Below are 26,265 nucleotides of genomic sequence, written 5' to 3' on the forward strand. Positions count from 1 at the left end.
CAAAAATTCATTCCTACACAAATTGTGACTGAAAATGGAATCTCTTTTTTTCTATTACATTTAGGTTGTGTCCAGTTTTTACTGTGATAAATAGTGCTGCTTTTTTTTTTTTTTTTGAGATAAAATCTCACTCTGTCACCCAGACTGGAGTGCAGTGGCATGATTTCAGTTCATCGTAACCTCTGCCTCCTGGGTTCAAGCAATTCTCGTGCCTGAGCCTCCCAAGTAGCTGGGATTACAGGCATCCACCATCACACCCAGCTGTATTTTTAGTAGAGATGGGGTTTTGCCATGTTGTCCAGGCTGGTCAAACTCCTGACCTCAAGTGATGCACCTTCCTCTGCCTCCCAAAGTGCTGGGATTACAGGCATGAGCCACCGCGCCTAGCCCAATAATACTGCTTTTAAAAATACACGTTTCTTGTTGCACATGTGGCCACATTTTTGTTGAGTATATACCTTGGACTAAAATTGTTCTGTCTTAGGGTAATGAATCTTGAACTTTACTTGATAATGTCACCTGTTTTCTAAAACAGTAGTACCGATTTTTATTCCACTGGTATTGTATACTTCAAGCATTCCATGTCTTCCCCAATACTTACAATTCTGAGTATTTCTATTTTTAGCCTTTGGGGGTTTGTGTGATGGCATCTTATGGTGGTGATCATTTGCATTTCTGTAATTACTAATAAGATTGAGGAAGTTTTCTTAAGATTATTAAGTATTTGGATATCCTTTCTGTAAAGTAACTTTTTAATTTTCTTTTTTTTTTTTTTTTTTTTGAGACGGAGTCTCGCTCTGTCACCCAGGCTGGAGTGCAGTGGTGCGATCTCGGCTCACTGCAAGCTCTGCCTCCCGGGTTCACGCCATTCTCCTGCCTCAGCCTCCCAAGTAGCTGGGACTACAGACGCTCGCCACCTCGCCTGGCAATTTTTTTGTATTTTTTAGTAGAGACGGGGTTTCACCGGGTTAGCCAGGATGGTCTCGATCTCCTGACCTCGTGATCCGCCCGTCTCGGCCTCCCAAAGTGCTGGGATTACAGGCTTGAGCCACCGCGCCCGGCCACTTTTTAATTTTCTTAACCATTTTTCTCCTGGTTTATTCATCCTTTTTCTCTTGATTGTAGGAATTATTTATGTATTCTGATTTCCGTTCTGTTATTGATCATAAATGTATTCAGGAAAGCTTTTCTGCTCTGTGATTTGCCTTTTCTCTCTCTCAGGAGTATCCTGTGGTTGACAGAAGTTCTTAGTTGTGTTACCGTCGTAGGTATCGCTTTATAAAGTTTGTGCGTTTGTGTCCTGATTAAGACAATTTTCCTTGAGTTTAAAGGACATTTTACTACCATATTTTCTTCTAGAAGCTTCATTCCTTTTAAAATTGATTTATGTGTGTGGTGTGAGGAAGGCATCAGGTTTCATCAGGTTTCATCTTTTTCCACGTATGGCTGTCCAATTATTCCAACACACAGGTTGAGAAGATTTTCATTGCTTTACTACCCTGCAGAACGTGAATCTGTTTCTGACCTTTCTGTTCTGTTCATCGATTTTTCATCTGTGTGCGAACAGCACAACTATCTTACTGTAGCTTTCTAATACGTCCTCATTTCCAGTCATGTGAGTATAATCATCTTTTTCTTTTTCTTCACAATGGTTTGGGTATTTTAGGTTATCTACTTTTCCATATAAATTTGGGAATCAACTAGTCAAATTACACACACTGGATAGAAATTTGCTTGGAATTACATTGAATTTATAGACTGGGGAGAATTGAATTTTTACAATATTGACTCATCCAACCCATGAACGGAGGTGTTCTCTCATTGAGTTGGGTCCTCTTCAGTTTCTCTTTGCAATGCTTTCTCGTTTTCTGTATAGAAAGCTTGCATATTTTTGGTGAGATTTATTCCTAGACTACTTTTGTGGTTATTTAAATGAAATCCCTTTAAAATGTTTATTTTCTAAATGTTTTTTGTTGTTTTAAATGCAGTTCATTTATTAATCTTGCAATTAGCAACTTTCCTAAACTCACTTTTTTTTTTTTTTTTTTTTTTTTTTTTTTTTTTTTTTGAGGTAGGGTCTCATTCTGTCACCCAGGCTGGAGTGCAGTGGCACGATCATGGCTCACTATAGCCTCGACCTCCCTGGGTTCAGGTGATCCTCCCATATCAGCCTCTTGAGTAGCTAGGACTGCAGGCAGGTGCCACCATGCCCAGCTAAGTTTTTGATTTTTTTGTAGAGATGGGGTTTTGCTGTGTAGCCCAGGTAGGTCTCAGACTCCTAGGATCAAGTGATCTGCCAGCCTCAGCCTCCGCGTCCCAGAGTGCTAGGACTGCAGGCCCGAGCCACTGTGTCCAGCCTAAACTCACTTATTAGTTCTACTAATTTATCTATAGATTCTTTTGGATTTTATGGTACATGATTACATCATATGAAAATAGGCCGGGCGCGGTGGCTCAAGCCTGTAATCCCAGCACTTTGGGAGGCCGAGACGGGAGGATCACAAGGTCAGGAGATCGAGACCATCCTGGCTAACCTGGTGAAACCCCGTCTCTACTAAAAAATACAAAAAACTAGCCGGGCGAGGTGGCGGGCGCCTGTAGTCCCAGCTACTCTGGAGGCTGAGGCAGGAGAATGGCGTGAACCCGGGAGGCGGAGCTTGCAGTGAGCTGAGATCCCGCCACTGCACTCCAGCCTGGGCGACAGAGCGAGACTCCGTCTCAAAAAAAAAAAAAAAAAAAAAAAGAAAATAATAAATTGTATTTTTTCCATTTCAGTCATTTCTCTCCCCTAGCACTAGCTAGAACCTTTAGTACAGCGTAAAATTACAAGTGGCAATAGCAACCATCAACATACAGTTCCATTCTCAAAGGAAAAGCTTTCAACATCTCTCCAATTGCTTTACGAGTGTGTGTGTGTGCGCGCGCGCGTGCGTGTGTGTGAGAGAGCTACCATTTATCAGATTAAGAAATTCCTTGGCTGGGCGCCGTGACTTATACCTGTAATCCCAGCACTTTGGGAGGCCCAGCGGGGCAGATCACTTGAGGCCAGGAATTTAAGACCAGCCTAGGCAACATGGTGAAACCCCATCTCTACTAAAAAATACAAAAATGTGCCAGGTGTGGTGGCGCATGCCTGCAATGCCAACTACCCTGGCTGAGGTGAGGGAATCACTTGAACCCAGGAGGCAGAGGCTGCAGTGAGCCAACATCGCACTGCTGCTCTCCAGCCTGGATAACAGAGTGAGACTCTGTCTCAAAAAACAAAACAAAACAAAACAAAAAGAAAGAAAGAAAAAAGAAATTCCTTTAGTTTACGAAGAGTTTTTTTTTTTAATCATGAATGGATGTTGAATTTTTAAAGATTTTTCTGAATCTTTGAGATGATAATTTTTCTACTTTATCCTATAAATGAATGTGGTTAATTACATTGATTAACTGGTAAACCAACATATTTCTGGAATAAACGTAATTGTGCTGTATTATTTTGTTAAATAATCATTAAATTATTTTATTATTAAATTGCCAGATCCTGTTTGTTAATATTTTGTTTAGGATTTTTAAATTCATGTCATCTGGGCGATTGGTTATAATTTTCCTTCCTCATAGTTTTTTCAAATCTTGGCTTCGTAAAATGAGTTAGATTTCATTTTCTCTGTTTTTATTCTCTGGGTAAATTTATGCATGCTGATTTTCTTCCTTCTTAAGTATAAAGTGAAATTCACCAGTGAAGGCACATTGGCCTAGAGTTTTTTCTGGAGCGAAGTCTTTAAATTGTGGCTCAATTCCACATATATAATTTTTAAATAATTTTATTTATTTTGCCCATTTTGGTAGATTATAGTTTTCCCAGCATTTGTCCATTTAATCTAACTTTGAACTGTCTTAACATCAAATTGTTCACAATATCATTTTACCATTTTAATGTCTACAGAGGTGTTCCTTTTCTTATTCCTTACATTGCTTTCTTGGTACCTTCTCCCCTTTTTTCTTTTGATTTGTCTCACCAGGGATTTATCAATTTTACTAGTCTTTTAAAAGTACCAAATTTTTGGCCTTATTGGTGGTCTCTATTTTTAATTTATTTTTTATTTCATCAATTACTATTATATTTCATATTTTCTTCTGTACTCTTTGGGTTAATTTGTTCTTTTCCTGACTTCTTGACATGGATAATTCTTAGAGTGTCGACCACTGTCTTTTCTATTTACCATTTAAGGCTACAAGTTTTCACCAAGAATTGCTTTAGCTTCATCCCATAAATTTTTATTTGTAGTGTTTTTATTTTACTTAGTTCAAACTATTTTCCAGTTTTGACTGTGCTTGCTTTTTTTTGACCCATGAGTTTTGTGGAAGTATATTTCCTTATTTCCAAACATGAATATTTTGTATTTATCTTTAAATTTTTGATTTCTGATTATATTGTGTTGTGGACACAGAACATACTATGTATTTTTTTTCTTTTTCAGTTCTTTGAAAATTGTTTAGACTTGCTTTATGGCCCAGAATTTGGTCGATATTATTAGATGTTTTCTGTACATTTGAAAAGAACATGTATTACGCATTGTTGAGAACAGCGTTCTATGTACATCCATTTGTCAATTATTTTATTTAACTCTCCTATATTCCTACTGACATTCTGTTTTCGTTTGATTGAATTTTAATAATATAATTCTTTCCTTCTCACCCTCTGTCATTACCTTGGAATCATATACTCCTTTTCTCTGTTTTTAGTAATTACTGTAAAGATTTCAACCTGCATCCTTGATTTAGCTATTAATTTATATTTATGTTGAACTTGCATCTAGAAATCTTCCTAAACTCTCTCATTAGATTAAGGAGTTATTCTACAGATTTACTTACTACACTGACTTTCTACACTGGTGAGGCCTGCAGTATATTGTTAAACGGAAGCAGTGAAGAGAGGGCATTTTTGTTTAATTCCAGGCTTTAAAGAAAATGCTGTCAATATTATGTCATTAATATGATGTTCCTGGTAGGTATTTTGGTAGATTCTCTTTGTTGAGTTAACGAAGTTTCCTAGTTTTTGTTAATTTTTAAAGCCACAGGTGCAAGTTGAATTTTAGTGAATGCTTTTTCCTGCATTATTGAGATAATTGTAAGGTATGTCTTCTTTAATCAATGAATATGATAAATTGCATTAATATAGATTTCTGATATAGGATGATTCTTGTACTCTTTTATTATTTGTTTTTTAATGGGCAAAACACATTTGTTTTCTTTTTGAGCTTAGTTTTTTTGGTATAATGTAACTTTTATTTTAGATTCGGAAGTACATGTGCAGGTTTATTGGTAATATCGTGTGATGCTGAGGTTTGGGGTATGATTGATCACATCACCCAGGTACTGCGCATAGGACCCAATAGTTAGTTTTTCAACCTGTGCCGTTTTCTGCTGAGCCCCCTCTAGAACTCCCCAGTGTCCATTATTGCCGCCTTGATGTCCATGAGCACCCATTGTTTAGCTTTCACTTATGAGTGAGAACATATGGTATTTGGTTTTTTGTTCCTGAGTTAATTTGCTCAGGATAATGACTTCCAGCTGCATCCATGATGCTGCAAAGGAAATGATTTTTTTTTTTTTTTTCCCGAGATGGAGTTTTGCTCTTGTTGCCCAGGCTGGAGTGCAATGGCGGAATCTTGGCTCACTGCAACCTCCACCTCCCAAGTTCAAGCAATTCTCCTGCCTCAGCCTCCCAAGTAGCTGGGATTACAAGTGCCTGTCACCATGCCCAGCTAATTTTTGTATTTTTAGTAGAGATGGGGTTTCACCACGTTGGCCAGGCTGCTCTCGAACACCTGACCTCAGGTAATCCACCCACTTCAGCCTCCCAAAGTGCTGGCATTACAGGCATGAGCCACCGTGCCCAGCCTGTTTTTTGTTGTTGTTGTTTTTGTTTTTGTTTTTTTAAGATGGAGTCTTGCTCTGTTATCCAGGCTGGAGTACAGTGGCGCAATCTCGGCACACTGCAACCTCCACCTCCTGGGTTCAAGCGATTCTCCTGCCTCAGCCTTCTGAGTCACTGAGATTACAGGTGTGCGACACCACGCCCGGCTAATTTTTGTATTTTTAGTAAAGATGGAGTTTCACTATGTTGGCCAGGCTGGTCTTGAACTCCTGACCTCAAGTGATCCGCCTGCCTTGGCCTCCCAAAGTGCTGGGATTACAGATGTGAGTCACTGCACCTGGCCCATGGCTCTATTTTGAAGTATATTCCTTTGATTCCTAGTTTCTTGAGTGTTTTTTAAGTTTTTATCAAGAAAGATGTTGAATTTTATCAAATGCTTTTTTTCTGCATCTACTGAGATGATCATGTGGTTTCTGTTTAATTCTGTTTGTGTGGTGAATCACATTTATTGATTTGCATGTGCTGGACCTTGTATCCTTGGAATGAAGCTTACTTGATTGTGAACTTTTTGATGTGCTGTTGGATTTGGTTTCCCAGTGTTTTGCTAAGGATTTTTGTGGCTGTCTTCATCATTGAGATTACCCTTTAGTTTTCTTTTTTTTATTGTGTCTTTGCCAGGTTTTGGTTTCAGGGTGATGCAGGATTCATGGAATGAATTAGGGAAGAGTCCCTCCTCAATTTTTTGGAATAGTTTCAGTAGAACTGGCACCAGTTCTTCTTTGTATATTTGATAGAATTCAGCTGTGAATACATCTGATCTAGGGCTTTTTTGGTTTGTAGGCGTTTTGTTTTGTTTTGTTTTGTTTTGTTTTTTTGAGATGGAGTCTTGCTCTGTTGTCCAGGCTGGAGTGCAGTGGCATGATCTTGGCTCACTGCAACCTTTGCCTCCTGGGTTCAAGAAATTCTCCTGCCTCAGCCTCCAGGGTAGCTGGGATTACAGGCACCTGCCACCATGCTGGGCTAATTTTTGCATTTTTAGTAGCAATGGGTTTTCACCGTATTGACCAGGCTGGTCTCGAACTCCTGTTCTCATGATCCGCCCACCCGCCTTGGCCTCCCAAAATGCTGGGAGTTCTTTAGGTTTCTATTAGGTCCAATTGGTCAAGTGTTGAATTTAAGTCCAGAATCTCTTCGTTACTTTTCAGTCTTTATGATCTGTGTAATGTTATCAGTGGGGTGTTGAAGTCCCCTGACTACTGCTGTGTGGCTAAGTCTTTTTATAGGTCTAGAAGTATCTGTTTTATTAACCTGGGTGAGCCAATGTTGGGTGCATATATGTTTAGGATAGTTAAGGCTTCTTGTTGAATTGAACTCCTTATCATTATGTAATGCTCTTCTTTGTCCTTTTCTACTGTTGTTGGTTTAAAGCCTGTTTTATCTGTTTTAGGAATAGTGACCCCTGCTCTTTTTTGTTTTGTTAGTGTGATAGATCTTTCTTCAGCCCTTTATTTTGAACCTATTGGTGTTGTTACATGTGAGATGGGTCTCTTGAAGACAGCAGACAGATGGTTTTTTTGTTTTGTTTTGTTTTGTTTTGTTTTTTTGAGACGGAGTCTCGCTCTGTCACCCAGGCTGGAGTGCAGTGGCCGGATCTCAGCTCACTGCAAGCTCCGCCTCCCGGGTTTGCGCCATTCTCTTGCCTCAGCCTCCTGAGTAGCTGGGACTACAGGTGCCGCCACCTCGCCCAGCTAGTTTTTTGTATTTTTTAGTAGAGACGGGGTTTCACTGTGTTAGCCAGGATGGTCTTGATCTCCTGACCTCGTGATCCGCCCGTCTTCGCCTCCCAAAGTGCTGGGATTACAGGCTTGAGCCACTGCGCCCAGCCGGGTTTTGTTTTTTTAATCCAACTTGCCACTCTGACTTTTCTCTCTTTCTTTCTTTTTTTCTTTCTTTCTTTCTTTCTTTTTCTTTCTTTCTTTTTCTTTCTTTTTCTTTCTTTCTTTCTCTTTCTCTTTCTTTCTTTCCCTTCCTTCCTTCCTTCCTTCCTTTCTTTCTTTCTTTCCTTCTTTCCTTCTTTCCTTTCTTGACAGAATCTCACTGTATCGTCAGACTAGAGTGCAGTGGCACGATATTGGCTCACCACAACCTCTGACTCCTGGGTTCAAGTGATTCTCCTGTCTCAGCCTCCTGAGTAGCTGGGATTATAGGCATGTGCCACTGTGCCTGGCTAATTTTTATATTTTTAGTAGAGACAGGGTTTCACCATGTTGGCCAGGATGGTCTTGATCTCCTGACCTCGTGATCTGCCCGCCTTGGCCTCCCAAAGTGCTGGGATTACAGGAATGAGCCACTGCACTCAGCCCACTCTGTGACCTTTAAGTGGTGTGTTTAAACCATTTACATTCAAGGTTAATATCGACATGTGAGCTTTTCACCGTATCATGAAATTGTTAACTGTTTTTTTTTTTTTTTGTACTTTCTATTGTGTGGTTGTTTTATAGGGTCTGTGAGCTATGTACTTAAGTGTGTTGTTATGATAGCAGGTATCATTCTTTCATTTCCATGTTTACAACTCCCTTAGGCATCTCTTGTAAGATTGGTCTAATTGTAATGAACTCTCTTGGCATTTGCTTCTCTAGAAAAATGTTTCTATTTCTCCTTCACTCATGAAGCTTAGTTTGGCAGGATATGAATCTCTTGATTATGATTTATTTTCTTTAAGAATTCTCAAAATAGACTCCTCAATCTCTCCTGGCTTGTGAGGTTTCTGCTGAGAAGTCTGCCCTTATCCTGATGGGCTAACTTCGTATGTGATCTGGCCTTTTTCTCTAGTGCCTTTAGGGCTTTTTCTTTTGACAGTGACCTTGGACAGTCTGGTGAGTATATGCCTTGGTAATGTTCCTTTTTTACATATCTCACAGGCACTGTCTGGCTTCACTGTACTTAGATGTCTATGTAGCAAGATTCAGTAAATTTTCTTGAATTATTTTCAAGAAATGAAATATGTTTTCCAGGTTGTTTTCTTTTTCTCTTTCTCTCTAGGGAATACCAGTAATTTGTAGGTTTGGTCACTTTACATAATCTCATATTTCTGACTTCACTTTTAAAAAATCTTTTTTCTTTATTTTTGTCTAACTGGATTGGTTCAAACGACCAGTCTTCAAGCTCTGAAATTATGTTTTCTACTTTGTCCAGTCTATTGATAAAGTTTTCAGTTGTATTTTGAAATTCCTTAAGTGAGTGTTTTTAATTCCAGAAGTTCTGATTGATTTCTTATTAAGATGTTTATCTCTTCCTTCATTTCCTGGATTGATTTAGAAGTTTCTTTTTGTTGATTTCAACCTTGAATCTCATTGAGCTTCCTTGCAACCCAAGCTTTGAATTGTTTACTGTCATTTCTGAGTTTTCATTTTGGTAGGAAGCATTGCCAGAGAGCTGGTGTGATGCTTTGGTAGTGTCGCTACATTCCGATTTCTCATGGTGCCAGGATTCTTGCACGGGTCCTTCTCTTCTGGAGATGCTAGCACTTCTAATCTGTGTCATTATTTTTGTTTGGGTAGGGTTTTTTCTTTTTCTTTCCTCTCCTGTGTTGTTTATTATTATTATTATTATTATTATTATTATTATTATTTTCTTCTTTTCCTTTCCCTCCTCGCTAGGGGGTGGACTGTAGAGCGTGCTGGGTAGGGTGTTTTGGCTTTTGCTTCTGCAGCCCGTGCACTTCCGTCTGCAGGTTTATGCTGCGTGTGTGGTTTGACCTACCAGCCAGTAGAGGGCGCCGTGGGTAAGAGCTGGCTGGTGCCGGAGCCGCTGGCCGCGCGCTTGGTCCCTGTTCAGCGGGCGGAGCGCTCTGTTGCCTCAGGCGATGGGCGGATTTCCGGAGCGCGCAGTAATCGGAGCTCCGTCCTCGGCCCTCGGGTTAGCGGGACTGGGGGCACAAGATGGTGGAGCCCTGCAGGGAAGATCCCCCAGTCTTGTCCAGCTGGGAAAATGTCGGCAGCGTTCCCCTGTGTCTTTCCCTCGCAAAGTCTCCAAGTCTCGCCTCAAGTTAGCTCCAAGGCTGGGGAGACACAAGGCGCTTCCTCTGCCGGTGGCTTGGATCTCCGGGGAAAGATGGGACAGAGGGGCTGTGGCTGTCTGTCTGTCTCACATACCGGGGCGCCACTCACTTCTGTCAGTCCGAAAATCCGGGGGAAAGATGGGACAGGGGGGCTGTCTGTCTGTCTGTCTGTCTGTCTGTCTCACATACCGGGGCGCCACTCACTCACTTCTGTCAGTCCAGTGCTGTCATGGGGGCTGCTGGCCTGCTTTGTCCTCCCCAGGATCTGGGATGTCCTTCCTAATTCCCGGGAATTGCCATTTTCTTTCTTAAATTAAAGCTCACAGAGTTGGTCTTTAGGTCCTTGCTTGCTATTTCCAAATGACTGAGGCATGCTAAAGCCTGTCATCTGCCATCCTGGAAAAAACATCCTTGCATCCTTAAGAGAAATGGCACTTGGTGTTGATACATGGTGTTTCTACATTGCTGAATTCACTTTTAAAATATGTGTATGTTTTTAAATCTACATTTATATGTGGGGCTGGTGTAAAGTTATCTTTTCTTCTACTGTATTTGTGCAATTTTGGAATCAGTTATATTAATATACTAAATGAGTTGGGAATTTTTCTTTTTTACTATTATCCAAAAAAATTATAAAAGACATGAATCATTGCTTTCTTATAGATTTAGTAAAAACCTCATCGTGTCCTTTTGTGGACAGGTGATGAGAGGTATTTTTACTGTATTTTTCATCTGTGAGGCGGAGGTTGCAGTGAGCCAAGATTGTGCGACTGCACTCCAGCCTGCGTAACACATCAAGACCCTGTCTTAAAAAAAGAGAGAAAATCAACTTAAAATGCACTCCTTGAGTATTTCTGAGTATATTTTTATACCACGTATGTTCCTTGAACTAACTTCTTTTCTTTTCTAGGAAGAACTGGAACTATGATTTGTGCCTTCCTTATTGCCTCCGAAATATTTTTAACTGCAGAGGTATGAAAGATGTTCTACAAACTTTGTCTTATGATAATTGAGTTTGCTAGTTCTGAAACATCACTGGTAGGACGTTAAGATGATTATTTTAGTCATGATACTTAGTAAAATTGTAATTAGAGAAGCAGTTTTTAGAAACTCTGTTTTCGATACTTTCTTGTTTACCATGCACTAGTTAGTAGCTAACTTAAGAATCTCTTTGGGCCGGGATAAGAGTGAGGTCAATGAGGTGCAAAATTTAAGGGAATGCTAAAAATTGCGATAATTAAATAATTTTAATGCAATATTTTAACAATAAAAATTAATACAAAAAATTTATGATGTATACAATATCAACATTTTAAATAAAGACAAGACCTGTTGGGGAAGGATTAAGGTGAGTGGAGTAAAACCATGTTACACAGATAAAAAAAATTCAGTAATCAAGATGCTTCCCTCACTTCACCTGGCCCTGCTCTTACTCCTGCCAGTACCATGACTTCTTCCTTCCTCCCTCGTGAGAATAGTATCAAGCTTAATTAGATAACTCCAGCCTTGACCATCCTCACAACTCTTAGGGAGACAAAAAGCAACATTTCACAACTCAGAACAAAACCTCTCCTGAATGTCAATGTCTTTGCTTAGTCAAGACGTGGAGTCTGTGACCTCTAGAAATTTCTGATAAGACAAGGTGGGCTGTTTCCACTTAAAGCAGAGTTCTCAGTCGTTTTTCTTTCTGCCATCTTCTTGCCGAGATGCTGCCATTTCCAGCAGCTCCGCTCGAGTTATTTGGCCGACAGTCTCGGGAAGAGGTGGTGGTTATGCACAATGCCCGCACTCCAATTCCACCACCTTTGGTTTCTCTAATTTGAGATACACAGATTTTGAAAATGGATGTGCTAGCATGGTGTTTTTCAAGCTATGGATCATGCTTTATTAGTGAGTTGTAAAATAAAGTTACTGGGTTGTAACTGACATCTTTTAAAAATGAAGTGGAATAGAGCAGAATAGAAAATATCAAAAGGTTTAAATATTGGTGTGTGTGTGTGTGTCTCCTAGGTTTATTAATGTGGATTGCAGCTTAAAAAACAAACGTTTGACAGTCATTGACAGCTATTGATCCGGAGCCCTAGACTGAGATCCAGGGACCTGTATTCCAGGCCTGTGCTGCCTCTAACTGGCTGCAGCATCTCCAGGGCGGATTGCTTGGTTTTCTTTTGGTCTCACTGTTGTCATTTGTAATATGGAAAGAAGGGTTGGACCAGATGCTTTCTAAGGTCTTTCCAGCTCTAAAATTTTATGAATTTGTGAATGCTTGAATGAGAGAAGTCCTAATTTTGTTATTTTGGGTAGCCTCTGCCCAGAGATCACTGCGGCCGGGCACAGGTGGCTCACGTCTTTAATCCCAGCACTTGGGAAGCTGAGGCAGGCGGATCTCTTGAGGTCAGGAGTTTGAGAGCAGCCTGGCCAACATGGTGAAACCCCTATCTCTACTAAAAATACAAAAAATTAGCTGAGCATGGTGGTACACACCTGTAGTCCCAGCTACTCAGAAGGCTGAGGCAGTAGAATCGCTTGAACCCAGGAGGCAGAAGTTGCAGTGAGCTTAGATCCTGCCACTGTACTCCAGTCTGGGTCACAGAGGAAGACTGTACCAAAAAACAAACAAACAAATCACTGACTTTAGGAAAGAAGGTAGGTGTAGAAACACTAAGGGTATTTAATATAGGAAAGGAAAGAGTGCAGATGAACCATGGTTGGATTGTACCCTTTTTTTTTTTTTGTAGGAAAGCCTGTATTATTTTGGAGAAAGGCGAACAGATAAAACCAACAGCAGTAAATTTCAGGGAGTAGAAACTCCTTCTCAGGTAAGTTTTCTTTTAAAAAATGGGAGTTTTTTTAGGGGAGTGGGTTAAGATTGCCACCTGTTACTTGGTTTCATTTTAGACTCTTCTTTGGTGATCAGGCAGCAGCAGTTGGGTGCCCTGCAACAGGCCTTGGTCCCTCCCGAGTCTGAGGGTCATGCTTCAGGTGCTGCCCACATGCTGGGGACTCTGGCTTCTCCCCAGAGCATCCTGCTTTCTATTCTATCCTGGTTATTATTTACAGAGCTCAGGAGTTGATTATTTTGCCAAAGTAGGAAGGTCCAGTACCCAAGGCTGCAGGACCCTGAAGTTTATCTGAAATCACCAGCCTTTGATTTCAATGTTAAAAAAGATCCAAGTCCTTCACAAACCCTTACTGGGGCAATTCAACCCTTGCAAAACATCACAAAGACTGTTTTTGGATGACTCCTGGTGTGTGTGTCTTTTCTGTGTGTTGTCGGGAAGGTGTATTTTACAAGAGAAAATAAAAGGGGAAATAAACTTTCCAAAACCCCTTCCGTACACCAGACAGTGTTGCACTTTCACATCTCTCATTTAACACCCATAACACCCATAGGAAACACCCACTGTTACTCTGTTTTTTGTTTTGGAAACATTTTGTTATGGAAAATTTTAATCATATACAAAAGTCCAGAGGATCATACAATATATCCTCACATAGTCATCACATTGCTGCAACAGTCATTTCAGCCTGCAGCCAGCCACGCTTCATCCATTCTTTGCCCACTCCACTCACACCTCCCAGCCCCACTCTCCACTCTTGCTTTCCCTAAATCTGAGTTATTTTAAAGGAAATTTCAGCCGTCAGATCATTTTATCCCACAAGCATTTTAGTATGACCTTTAAGTACTCTTAAAACAAGAACAAACCTTAACACTTTTTATCATGTCTAAAAATATTATACCTTAAAAATTCTTAATATCAAATTTGTAGTCCATGTTTGTTTCCAAAATTGTCTTAAAATCTTTGAAAATTTAGTTTGTTTAATCAGAATTCAAACAAAGTCCACATATTTCATTTGGTTGCTGTGTCTCCTAAGTCTCTCTTAAGAATCTAAGTTCAGAGATTTCTCACCATTTTTTATTACTTGTAATTTGTTTATTGCAGAAACCAGGATGTTTATCCTATAGCATTTATAACATTCTAGACTTTGCTGAACTATTCTAAGAGTTGTATATTTACTATCTCATTTACTATTCTCAGTAACTCTATGAGTAGGCACTGCTATGATTCTCATCTTATAAATTAGAAAATTGAGGTTCAGAGAAAGTAACTTTTGAACCAAGGACTGAAATCTCGATGTCAGTCTCTGAAGCCCGTGCTGTGCACAGCCTCTCATTTATTTTGCCTTTTCTATGTTGTCCCTGAAACCGAAGTGAGAGTGGGTTGGGAATTCCTAAATAGATTTGGATGAGGCTGTAAATGAGTTTTTCTGTAAGTGGTGGGAGCTGAGTAAGTACTCTTGGCCCCGTTAGAAGAACACTCTAACTACTGGCCCCAAACCTTGAGTTTGGGCCAGAAGAACTTAGCCTTATCCACTGATACTTTCCTCCCAAACCCAAGCCCAAAACAAAACAAAGATAGACCCTAAGCTAAAAGTAACAGGTGAATTTACTGAAGTGCAGCCCTAATCATGCCATTTCCATGCTCAAAATCCATACTTGTCCCCACTGCCAATGGCAATAAACTAAATGTTTCAACCTGGCACTCAGGAGCCGCAGTTTGACTTTTCCAGCCTTTTCTTCCGCTGTGTGCATGCACACATCCCACACTCCACACATTTAGACTGTGTGCTGTTTCCCAGCCTATGGACACTTGATACCCTCATGCCATTGCTCGTGCCCCTTTTCCTAGAGTCCCTTTCCCTTCTCAGCCTGAAGTCATCTCTTGCTTTTTCAATTCTTAAAGCCCTTTGTGTTTCTTTTAGGGACTACGTCACTTTGTGTTACTCTCTAGTTATTTGAAGTGGTGACTTCTGTATCCCTTTTAAAGGCAAAGCCCATGGCTTACCCATCTTTCCACCCCTTTCTCATAATATCTTCTTTGTTTGTAGTGAGTGCCTCCTATGTGTTGGTTGTATTAATTTCTACTACAAGTCCATGTTGTCTTAGGCTGTAGGAGAAGGAAGCATGGAAGTACAAGCAGCTTGGGGGCCCTGGTGCTTTACAGCCCTTAGGGAAAGGTGGAGAATCTAGTGGCAGAAGCTAAGGGGATGCTAGATGGAGCTCCTTCACCAACTCTCCCCACACATCTCCCCATCCCCATTTCTTCTGCAGTCCTGCATAGTTTCCCTAACTTTAGTCCAGAACTAGCACAACAAAGGCTGCAACTGAATCTTCTCTGATTCACTGAAAAAGCAACATAGGGACTCAGCTGCATGTTTGAGAGCTCTGTTGGCAAGACCTCAGGACAGAGTGCCCTCTGTGTCTGCTGGTGATTCTCAGACACCATCACATTCTGATCCTGCGCCGTGGGCCATTCTACTGACTACGTCTACTCCTAAGAACTTTCATGAGCCTTCCTCATGACTGGCCCTTTCTAAAGGAAAGTATGGCAGTTAGTTGCTTTAATGAACATTCCCAGTGGGTAAGGAACAGTCTGTGAACTTATGAGGTTTTTTTTGTTTTGTTTTGTTTTTAATTTTTGAGACAGAGTCTTGCTCTGTCGCCCAGACTGGAGTGCACTGGTGCAATCTCAGCTCACTGCAACCTCGACCTCGCGTTCACACGATTCTCCTGCCTCAGCCTCCCGGGTGGGTGGGATTATAGGGGCTCATCACCACACACGGCCTATTTTTGTACTTTTAGTAGAGACAGGGTTTCACCCTGTTGGTGAGGCTGGTTTCAAACTCCTGATGCCAGGTGATCTGTCCACCTCGGCCTCCCAAAGTGCTGGGATTACAGGCCGGAGCCACCACGATGGCCAACTTTTGAATTCTGAACCAGTTGATTCAGGACCAGAGCTCTTCACTACCTTGAAGAAAGATTCAGGGGAGAGCCATTGTGAACAGCTTGCCCCGGGGAAAGGACAAGGCTAAGAGAATTCCAGGGCTTCCTTGTGAAAACAGAATTGAGGAAATGCAAAGTGAAGAAATTCTAGCTGTCAGGAACCAGAGAAGAATGACAGGAAACCTGCTACTGAGATATGGAGGCATCCTCTGGGGTTTTCACTTATACCATCTTCTCTCATGCCCAGGAAGCTGCTCTTCACCAAATCGCAAGCCTTCCTCCAACGCAGTCACAGCTAAGCTTCTCTCTGGACACTGATGATGCTGTAACTGTTTTGTTGTGCTGATTAGATGCCGTCTCAACCATAGGCAGCCTATAAACAGGACCTGGCTCCATCCTTGTTACTTCCCCATTGCTCTGAATTCAGTATTTTTCCCTCGAGGTAGATAATTGTGAGGCAGCATCCCGAAAAACGCCTGGTTATATAATGGCATCCAGTAACTGTTTTCTTAATTACTTACCTCCTTTACAAGCTTTATGCAAAAAAATAAATAAAAAAAAATAAAGAATGCTGACTTGAGACTTTTCATCTCCACTTAAAGTGAGGTTTCTGTTGCTTCTCAGAATAGATACGTTGGATATTTTGCGCAAGTGAAACATCTCCACAACTGGAATCTCCCCCCGAGACGGATGCTCTGTATAAAAAGATTCATTATTTATTCCATTCGTGGTAAGCGCTTCATGTATAATTGAAGAATTGGGCGGGAGGGCCAGTGTTCCCACTCTGGGAGGATCTCACTCATAGTTGTATGTACAGATGATCTGACTCACACCTGTCGTCTTACATGTCCTCACACGTGATCTCCTCCTGTATGCCCCTCCTCCTGCAGTTGCCCATTGATTGCCAGCCCTTAGATGTTCTTCACTTTTTCTTTTCCATCACCAATTTGGGGGACTTCATCCCCTTCCTGTCTCTCTTATTCTCATTGCTCCTCTGGTCTCAATGCAGGGTGGACTTTTCAGGGCAGAGTGAGCCTCTGATGAGGGAGGAGGACCATGTGCCCTCAAAACTGCTTATTTCTCACAACCACCTCTAGTTCAGAGTTTGCCTTGGTGGAGGTGTCTCCAGATCTATCATTTTCTCACCTTCTTTTAGAGGCATATTTTTTTCTCATCACCTTGGGCTCTCCCTTTCCCCTCTCTCCTCCGTCTGTAACCGTCTCACTCACAGCTTACACTCAGGGGATGTGGGAAAGCAGGATGTGTCTGCGTGGAAGGGATGGGACCTCACCACTCCCACGGCCAGAGAGGTAGCAGTGAGGCAATGCTTCAGAACCGCTAAGGCAAACCTCTTCTAGCAACCAGCTTGTGGACCTGAGATGGTGCCAGTGCTGGGTGCTGTAGGTGCCATGGTGCCAGGATGCTGGTGTCCACACAGACAGCCTAGAATTTTTAGCCTTCTGAGTTTAGTTCTACATTTCACTGATTACTGGTCGACATCAATAGAAAGAAGTTCTGCACCTGGAATGGGAAAGCAGGAACTGAGGCAAGAAACTGTGATTTCTAATGACAAATGAATATCATGGTGTTAGTGAAAACAAAATTAAATGAAAAGAAAACAAACAGCATATGAGATGATCTATCAGAGATAGTTAATACACTAGTTTATTAAGATATTTGTTTTAATTTTCTACCTTTAGTTTTGTACATGTTTGAATTAAAATTAAATGTAGAGTTGAGAGGCAAGCAATAAAAGAATTAATTGACTGAGAAACCAAGTCTTTGAGGAAATGCTAAGGGAAGTGGGTCATTTGAATTGAAAAAAAGGAACAAAAAGCCTTTCTCTGTAAATATATACTGAACACCATGGGAATTTTTGAATGTAACTATCCTATATTTTTATAGAGATTGCATCAGGAACTGGCCTTAAAGTAGGGCCAAAGTAGTTAAACTACAGTATTTATTATTAAGAATCATTATGATCAGAAGGCTGAAGAAAGCAACACATTAGCAAGAAAGGTTGCAAGTAACCTTCCCTGAATTTTCTCTGTTTCTTTTCTTTTTTTTTCTTTTTTTTGGAGACAGAGTCTTGTTCTGTTGCCCAGGCTGGAGTGCAGTGGTGTGATCTTGGTTCACTGCAACCTCTGCCTCCCAGGTTCAAGCAATTCTCCTGTCTCAGCCTCCTGAGTACCTGGGATTACAGGCATGTGTCACCACGCCTGGCTAATTTTTGTATTTTTAATAGAGATGGGGTTTCACCATCTTTGTCAGGCTGGTTTAGAACTCCTGACCTCAAGTAATCCACCCACCTTGCCCTCCCAAAGTGCTAGGATTACAGGCGTGAGCCACCGTGCCCGGCCTACCTTCCCTAAATATTTTTTCTGGAAAGATAAAGTCATGGGATTCTAAGTCTTTGAAGCTGAACTATATGTATTTTTTTTTCTCTTCTCTAGTCTTATAAAATCTGCTTTACGAGACAGAACTTGGCTTGAAACCTTGTCTTTCAAAGACAAAATCCATGCAAGACCAAATAAGTAACTATTGATAGATTGTTAGCTTGGATAATTTTTTCTCTTTTTAATCCATGATGTTAATTGGTGAGACATATTGATCTTCACGCTAACCAACCTACCTTTGTAATTTCATTTAGGTGTTGGAACAGGCGGTGTATGTGATCTAAAAGTCCAAATAGTAATGGAGAAAAAAGTTGTCTTTTCCAGTACTTCATTAGGAAATTGTTCGGTAAGAGAAAACATGTGAATTGAAAAAAATCTGATGTTTGTTTTAAGGCTGAATGTCAAACCAGCAAAGTTCACCTCCCTAAACTATCACTCACCATAAAGAGATTCCCTAACGCTTTCTGGTTACCATCAACTTGGTGTCACTGGGTTTGGATGCAAACCAGAGATGAATTAACCTGTTTGCTCAAAAGTTTTTTCAGGGTGCTTTCCAGAATTTATTTCTCTTCAGTGTTGCTTTGCCTTTCACACTTCCACAGACTCTGAGCATGTTCCCAGGAATGTATTAAGGATTTTAATTTACATATCTGGTCATTTTTAGCCAATTCTCTTCTTCTCAGTCATTTTATCTTATATAGCACTGATTCTAAAATTTTAGTGTGCATGAAAACCACCAAAGAGCTTGTAAAGATTTACATTCCTAGGTTGTACCCCCAAAGTATGATTCGGGAAATCTGGAATGGGGCCCAGGAATCATAGACTTAGGAATGTCCCACGTGATTCTAACTCAGAGGTTCTGTGGGATGACCCTGTGAGAAACAATGCAAGAGTGAATGAACTGGGGAGGAACCTCTTTATCCAAAGCAAAAGGGACCTGGTAGTCAATGTTTTGCTACAATGAAGAAATGCCTAAAACTATATACCTTTTCTGAAATAGTAAGAAAGCATCCTTCATGTCTAATAACCATAAACTTTTAGAATTCCTACCCAGGCCTTTGTCTCAAATTCTCCTATTACTGATCCGGTTCCCTGCCACCCCCTCCCCTCTCCGCCACCCACTTTTTTTGGCGTCTCCCAACTGAGGGCATTCACCCAGGCCTGACCTTTGGCTTTCTGTTCTTAGCAAATGCTTCATTCTTAAAGAATGACCCATTCCCCTTGCTTCAACTGTTACTTGTTCATGTACTGAACAGGTATTTATGAGCACCCACTGAGGTGTAGATGCGGGAGCTACAACATGAACAGTTTCCACTCCGACTCAAATGCATCAGCCAGTCTGAGTTATCAATGAGCTTTCTCTCTGCTTCTGCAAGTGGCACCAGCTTCTTCCACTCAGGCCTTGGGCTTTGATTCTCTTCGCCTCGGCACCTAAATCCAGTCAGTCATCAGTCTCTGTAGATTCTGCCTCTGACAGTTCTCTGTGTTCTTCTTTTCTTTTCTCACTGCCACTCATTGTCCAGAATCTCCTTTGCTCATGCCTAGATTTCTGCAGTGGTCTCCTTACCCTTTCTTTCTCCTTATACAATGCAATGTATAGAGTCCTGAAATATGCATCCTGAAATATTGCTCTGATTGTGAAAAATTGTAGGTCGAGCAGAAGACACACTGTGTGCCCGTGGTCAGAGCCAGTTCACACCTTTTGCTCAATGTCCTTATCTGTCAAATCAATATCACATCTCAAGTGTAATGGGAATTAAATTAGATAATACATAGAAAGTTTCTTTGTAAACTGTAAATCACTAAATAGTGTTATGTGTGATAATTATCAGGCCTCTCTGTCCCATAGGAAATGCCCCACCGTATTTTTCAACACCTTCACTCTTATATCCTTGGCTCTTGAGCTCTTGAGACATAATAGCCCTGACTTAATACCTGAGCTTTTTCTCATCAGTAGCTTGACCAGCAGACTTCATTCCAAATAAACTGGGTCATCCCTTTTGGCTCTTGGAACACAACTCTAATTTAGTTAGTTCGTTAGTTGGTTATTTCTTTCGTTCCTTTCCTTTTTTTTTTTTTTTTTTTGTTGTTGTTTCGTTTTCTTGAGCCGGGGTCTCATTCTGTCGCCCAGGCTGTAGCACGGTGGCGTGATCATGGCTCAGTCACTGCAGCCTCAACCTCCTGAGCTCAAGCAATCCCCCAATTTTTTATTTTTTATTTTTTGTAGAGGCTGGGACTTGCTATGTTGCCCAGGCTGGTCTCACCCCTGGGCTCCAGCAACCTGTCCACCTCAGCCTCGCAAAGTGCTGGGGTTATAAACGTGAGCCACCCTGCCCGACATTGTTTGTTGTTGTTTTTCCAATTTTTTTCTTTTTTTCTTTTTCTTTTTTTTTTTTTGAGATGGAGTTTTGCTCTTGTTGCCCAGGCTGGAGTGCACTGGCACAATCTCGGCTCACCACAACCTCTGCCTCCTGGGTTCAAGCGATTCTCCTGACTCAGCCTCCCAAGTAGCTGGGATTACAGGCATGCGCTACCACGCCCGGCTAATTTTGTATTTTCAGTAGAGACGGGGTTTCTCTGTGTTGGTCAGGCTGGTCTGAAACTCCCGACCTCAGGTGATCCACCCACCCCAGCCTCCCAAAGTGCTGCGATCACAGGCGGGAGCCACCACGCCCGGCCCATTTTTCTAATTTCTACTTTGTGTTATTGCTGGTCTTTTTCCCTCCGTTTGGACTGGATTCTGTTTTCAGAGCTCTTCTTCCTTTATCTAAACTGCTTCATGCCCAATTCAGTTTCTACCTCCTTAATGAAATTTTCACATCCTGCACCTTCTGTTAACTAGCCCCCAGGAGTGCGTAACAGCACACCCAGTCTTTGTCATACAGATTGAGTTGTGTACCATTCTCCTATTGTTTCTTATGTGTACAGCTCCCTGAAGGGACCAACTGAGTCTGCACCTCCTTTTATGTTTTTCACGGGGCCTCCCATAGACCTTTCCTATTGTGGGTGCCATTATTTACATGAGAGTGAGTCAAAGAAATAGCTTCAAAGTCATTCATTCCAAAACTTGACCTATCTTTGGTCACTCCATCCAGCAGCCTGCATTGGTCAAGTTCAAAGATCCCATTGACAAACACAAGAGTTCTGATAAAACATGATGAGCAGGGGGACCCTACCCTCCCCCTCCCTTGGGAGGGGCATGCAGGCCAACCCACAAGTGTTACAGACCCCCGTTGTTGTTTTTTAAATTTAGAAAATAAAAAACCATGATGAATTACACATTGCTTTTTGAATGTCAATGCTAGCTTTAACATTGAGCTTCTTAATGTATTCTCAAAAAAGGCCCTAACACATGAACATCAAATGACACACATTAAATAATAACATTTAATTGATTAAAGTCTAATAGAAAATTCAATGCTTTTTAAAAGTGAAGCACTTTGGAAAAGTGCCTCATGGCTGAGCCTGTAATCCCGGCACTTTGGGAGGCCAGGGCGGGTGGATCACAAGGTCAAGAGATTGAGACCATCCTGGCCAACATGGTGAAACCCCATCTCTACTAAAAATACAAAAATTAGTTGGGCGTGGTGGCACATGCCTGTAGTCCCAGCTACTTGGGAGGCTGAGGCTGGAGAATCGCTTGAACCCAGGAGGTGGAAGTGCAGGGAGCTGAAATCACGCCACTGCCCTCCAGCCTGGTGACAGTGAGACTGTCTCAAAAAAAAAAAAAAAGTGGTTCATGATAACCCTCAAACATGTTGGCCTTTAAAAGACATAAACAACAGGTCAGGTGCAGTGGCTCATGCCTATAATCTAGCACTTTGGGAGTCCCAGGCGGGCAGATCACTTGAAGCCAGGAGTTTGAGACCAGGCTGGCCAATAGAGTGAAACCCCATCTCTACTAAAAATTCAAAAATTAGCTGGGTGTTGTGTCATGTGCCTATAGTCCCAGCTACTCGGGAGGCTGAGGCACAAGAATCACTTGCACCTGGGAGGCAGAGGTTGCAGTGAGCCGAGATCACACCACAGCACTTCAGCCTGGGTGACAGTGAGACTCTGTCTCAAAAAACAAAAAACACACACACATACAAACAACAGTATTGCAACTAGAAAAGGTTATTCATAATTATTTATACATGTGGTGATTGGGCTGTGAAACCAAAAGTACTTGATAAATATAGGACGTCATGATAAGTGAAAAGGAACTGCATTGTTACCATTATCTAGGTTCATAGTTCTCAGCTCCATGTGTTCATTCGCAGATATTGCATGACATTGAAACAGACAGAGTGTTAATTGATGTATTCAACGGTCCCCCTCTGTATGACGACGTGAAGGTACAGTTTTTCTCTTCGGTGAGTGATCACAAAATAGCCTCTGCCGTTGTTCTTGTCTGGTCTAATGATTTTATTTAAGATTTGCTTTACTACAATTCCCAACAAGGGAGGGGGAAGAAAACAGTAAATCAGATCTATAACAAAATTTTTTAAAGGAGCATATGTAATGTAAATAATATTTGTTCATTTGTTTTTTTCTAAATTGTAAATTGTCTACATTTTTCTAAATTTACGTGTATTCTCAAATACAAAACATACAAAATAAACAAAAAAAGTAAAAGCCAAGATGCTAAAAAAAAACCCAAAAAAACCCAAAGGTATGTTTTACTGCATAGCAATGATTACGTTTTGTTTTGCACCTTTTTTAAAAAATTAAGAAATTGAGACAGGGTCTCACTCTGTCACCCAGGCTGGAGTGCAGTGGCGCGATCATAGCTAACTGTAGCTTTAGCCTCCTGGGCTCAAGCAATCCTCCCACCTCAGCCTCCTGAGTAGCTGGGAGCACTGACTGGAAAGAGAGTTAGGTTTGGGTGACTCCGTTGGGTGAAACAGAGAAGGCAGCACAATACAACACATGAAATAATCAAAGCAGTTTTTTATTAATTCCAGAGAGAAGAGGGCAACATGCTTTGCAGGGCCAGCTGGAAGGGGGATCCATCCAGACCTGTGCTCCACTGATGGGTGGGGAGCAATAGCGAGAGAGAGAGAGGGAGGGACCTGAGAGTGGAAGCCTTTATTGGGATGTGAGGTGCTACCTGAGCAGGTTTCCTGTGGGGAGGTCTCATTTGGTTTAACGCAAGCAGCCATGAGTCTCTGCTGTGACTGAGAGGTGGTCACTGATATATCCACATGGTCCCTGCAGAGTATGGGGGTCTGTGGGTTGAGTCAAGTAGGTTATATCCAGCTGTCCCATGAAGAAGTGGTCACCAGGAGAAGGTTGTATGAGGCAGATATCAGCATCAGTCACATGGAGAAACCAGGAGGTGGTAAACTGGAAACTGCTGAGGATGACTGAACCCCACTTCTGATATCAGAAAGTCCAATTTATATTTAAAAGGGATGCTGAGGCAACAAAAAAATTTTAAGAATTCACTACAATATACTTGGGTATATGTAGGCATAGGTCCTTAGTAGAGTCTGTTTGGCAGTATCTAAACCAGATTCAAATATCAGCATCTAAGTTAAATACCTATCATGGGAAAAATACTGTTCCTTGAAAATGTTGATAGAAACAGCAAGAGAATACAATAGCATTTTCTTCAAGCCTCCTCCTTTGTGTCTTGGGTATATTGTTATAGATTGCAGAGTGCTACATATTTAATGGTTATAATTGTTTGATAAATATATAAAGGAATAAAGGAAGGAACTTTAATTTCTTTGGAATAATTAGTTCTTGGTATCAGTTTTACTTTGAAATTTTTTTTTTCCTTTTTAGAATCTTCCTAAATACTATGACAATTGTCCGTTTTTCTTCTGGTTCAACACATCTTTTATTCAAAGTAACAGGTATGAATATAATATAAACCCATAGAAACAGCCTAATCTTCAATGTCTATGCATAAGGTGTGATGGCAAGTCTTTTGCTGGTTGTCATAAACTTAATTTATAGAAAGCAAAAAGTCCTTGAACCACCATTGTTCATTGCCTTACTCCTTTTACTTTGGTTATTTTAAGAATACGTTTGTTCTTGAGACCCACTGTTGCAGTATCCTCAAGGTCCATGCCATAGGACTGTGTTATGAGTTCAAAAGTATTATAATCAGATCTTAAGTGTGGTAGAAAATTCCTCTTAGAGAAGTTCAATATGAGTCTACTCAGCACCTTCAATATGTCACGTCCCTGTCAGTAGGTGCTGATTTACCAATGATGAACCACCACCAAATTTTGTGCTAAAGTAAGGCGGGACCTAGGGAGGCTTCAGCTAGCTGAAAAGCTGACTGACACACTTGTATCTACGAGAAGTTACAAGACACAGTATTAAGGAATATAGCTAAAAAATATCATTAAGTGATAGTCTATTTAAATAGCCATTTAAATGTGGCTTTCTAAAAACTGAATTGGGAAAACTTTCTGAAAAATTATTAATTGGGCTTGGAGATTATTGTTCCAAAAAAACCTTCTACCATACTTGGAAACTCATTTCTCAGTCGATAGAAGTTCTCTACTATAAAGTATCATTTGTTTTGTGATGGTGAAAAATTGAGATTTTTTTTGTGTGTCAACCATACTCTTCAATACAAAAGGACAAAAATTTTTTGACTGATTTAGGTCAGCATTGAAAAGTGGCTATGATTATATGTGGCATGAATTGATAGTTATTGTTACATCCAGTGCTAATCTTTTCTTCAAATGTGCACTGCATCTAGTAACTCCTTAAGTCCAGCAAGGCAACGGTAAATTAAACCTCTGGCCTCCACACTTGCAATGCAAAACATTTCTTGGATTTTGATACAGTGAACTTTGGATTTGATGGAAATTTTTTACAAGTGTTTTTTTTGGATGCATACAAACAATAAGCTTTTTCTTCTGACATGAGCAAAGTCCCTCAAAGTGAGAGCCGGGTGGAGCTTCATTTGATGCTGCTCCTCAAAAGGGGTTCTTGCTAAAGGATAGTTTTTTTCCTTTAAAACACAATGTTCATTTTGGAGAAGTGATAAGCTAGATCACTTTTATTCTTACTTTTATATAAATTTCTAAAGATTTCTGTAACATTTAGATTCACGTACTACTTGGTAAACCTGTTTTTGTTACTTATGAGATTGTTGTTTAGCCAAAATCACTAACTTCTATCATTTAGAACGCTAGGCATAAATGGGTTAACCAATTTATGCCTAGTGTTCCATTATTGGAACTCTCAGCATGTGGGAGTTATATCCCACTGCTCAAGGTCATTTCCAAGGTCTGAGTGTAAAAATTCAAAAAATTGCAAGCCTCACACATAAAAGAGATACAGTAGTTTATTACTGGGTTTTCATTCATGTCTATCCTGACTGATTTCTGTCACATTTAGAAATGTAGATATTTAATTAAACTTGGATGCCATTAATTCCATATAAAGCAATGGTAAGAGAGTCAGCATGTGTTACTCATGTGTTGCTGAAGATTAAAGTATTTTTAAGTCTCACTAAAAAGGTGGAAGGAGCCAACTGAGACACAAAAAAGGGGCTGAGGTTCTATTCATGCTGAGGTTCTTAGTTTCTTCCAGCTCTAACGTGGGTACCCAACTGCGTGGCTTTTCTGTTAGCCCCGATAGAAAATGTAATAATTTTTTTTTCTATTCTTAGGCTTTATCTACCAAGAAATGAATTGGATAATCCACATAAACAAAAAACATGGAAAATTTACCCACCACAATTTGCAGTGGAGGTACTTTTTGGTGAGAAGTGACTTAGAATTTCGTTGTAGCTGGATCCGATTAAGTATAGTTCCCCCTTCCCCTTCTGGGAAAGAATTATGTTCTTTCCAACCCCTGCCACATGTTCATATGTCCTAAATCTTCCTTGATGATATATCTGTATTTATATATGTTTACATATGTTCTTGATAAATCTATTAAATATATAGAGATAAAATGTCAGGTTTTTTTTCTTTTTTGAAGGCACGTACTTCACAGTTTCCGTCTTGTATTTACATAAATTTGGAACACAGTATGCAGGAACATTCAGCATCATTTTGAAGAACTTTGAAATAGAACTTTCATATCAAAGACTTGAGATATTTAAAAATTGTGATTGCCTAGCACCCACTTACGTATTTTTGGTCAAGTATTTATTCCCTGCTGTGGTTCACATTTGTAATTTCAGATTGATTAGAAAGCTAAT

The 26,265-nt window shown here is 40.6% G+C and overlaps 1 protein-coding gene across 2 annotated transcripts in view; it reads left to right on the forward strand.

Annotated features, from left to right (window-relative positions):
- The window catches only part of TPTE2 (transmembrane phosphoinositide 3-phosphatase and tensin homolog 2), a 94,383-nt gene extending 68,367 nt beyond the window's left edge, over nt 1–26,016 (forward strand). For both annotated transcript variants that reach the window (XM_025364344.1, XM_025364343.1), the window contains 7 exons: nt 10,837–10,898; nt 12,665–12,745; nt 16,336–16,441; nt 18,374–18,453; nt 22,370–22,462; nt 23,880–23,950; nt 25,729–26,016. In XM_025364344.1, the coding sequence (XP_025220129.1) occupies nt 10,837–10,898; nt 12,665–12,745; nt 16,336–16,441; nt 18,374–18,453; nt 22,370–22,462; nt 23,880–23,950; nt 25,729–25,831 (596 nt within the window). In that variant the 3' untranslated portion in view covers nt 25,832–26,016. The remainder of the gene's footprint in view (nt 1–10,836; nt 10,899–12,664; nt 12,746–16,335; nt 16,442–18,373; nt 18,454–22,369; nt 22,463–23,879; nt 23,951–25,728) is intronic.
- The last annotated feature ends 249 nt before the right edge of the window (nt 26,017–26,265 follow it).

This window comes from Theropithecus gelada, chromosome 17 (assembly GCF_003255815.1).
Source record: "Theropithecus gelada isolate Dixy chromosome 17, Tgel_1.0, whole genome shotgun sequence".
NCBI lineage: Eukaryota > Metazoa > Chordata > Mammalia > Primates > Cercopithecidae > Theropithecus > Theropithecus gelada.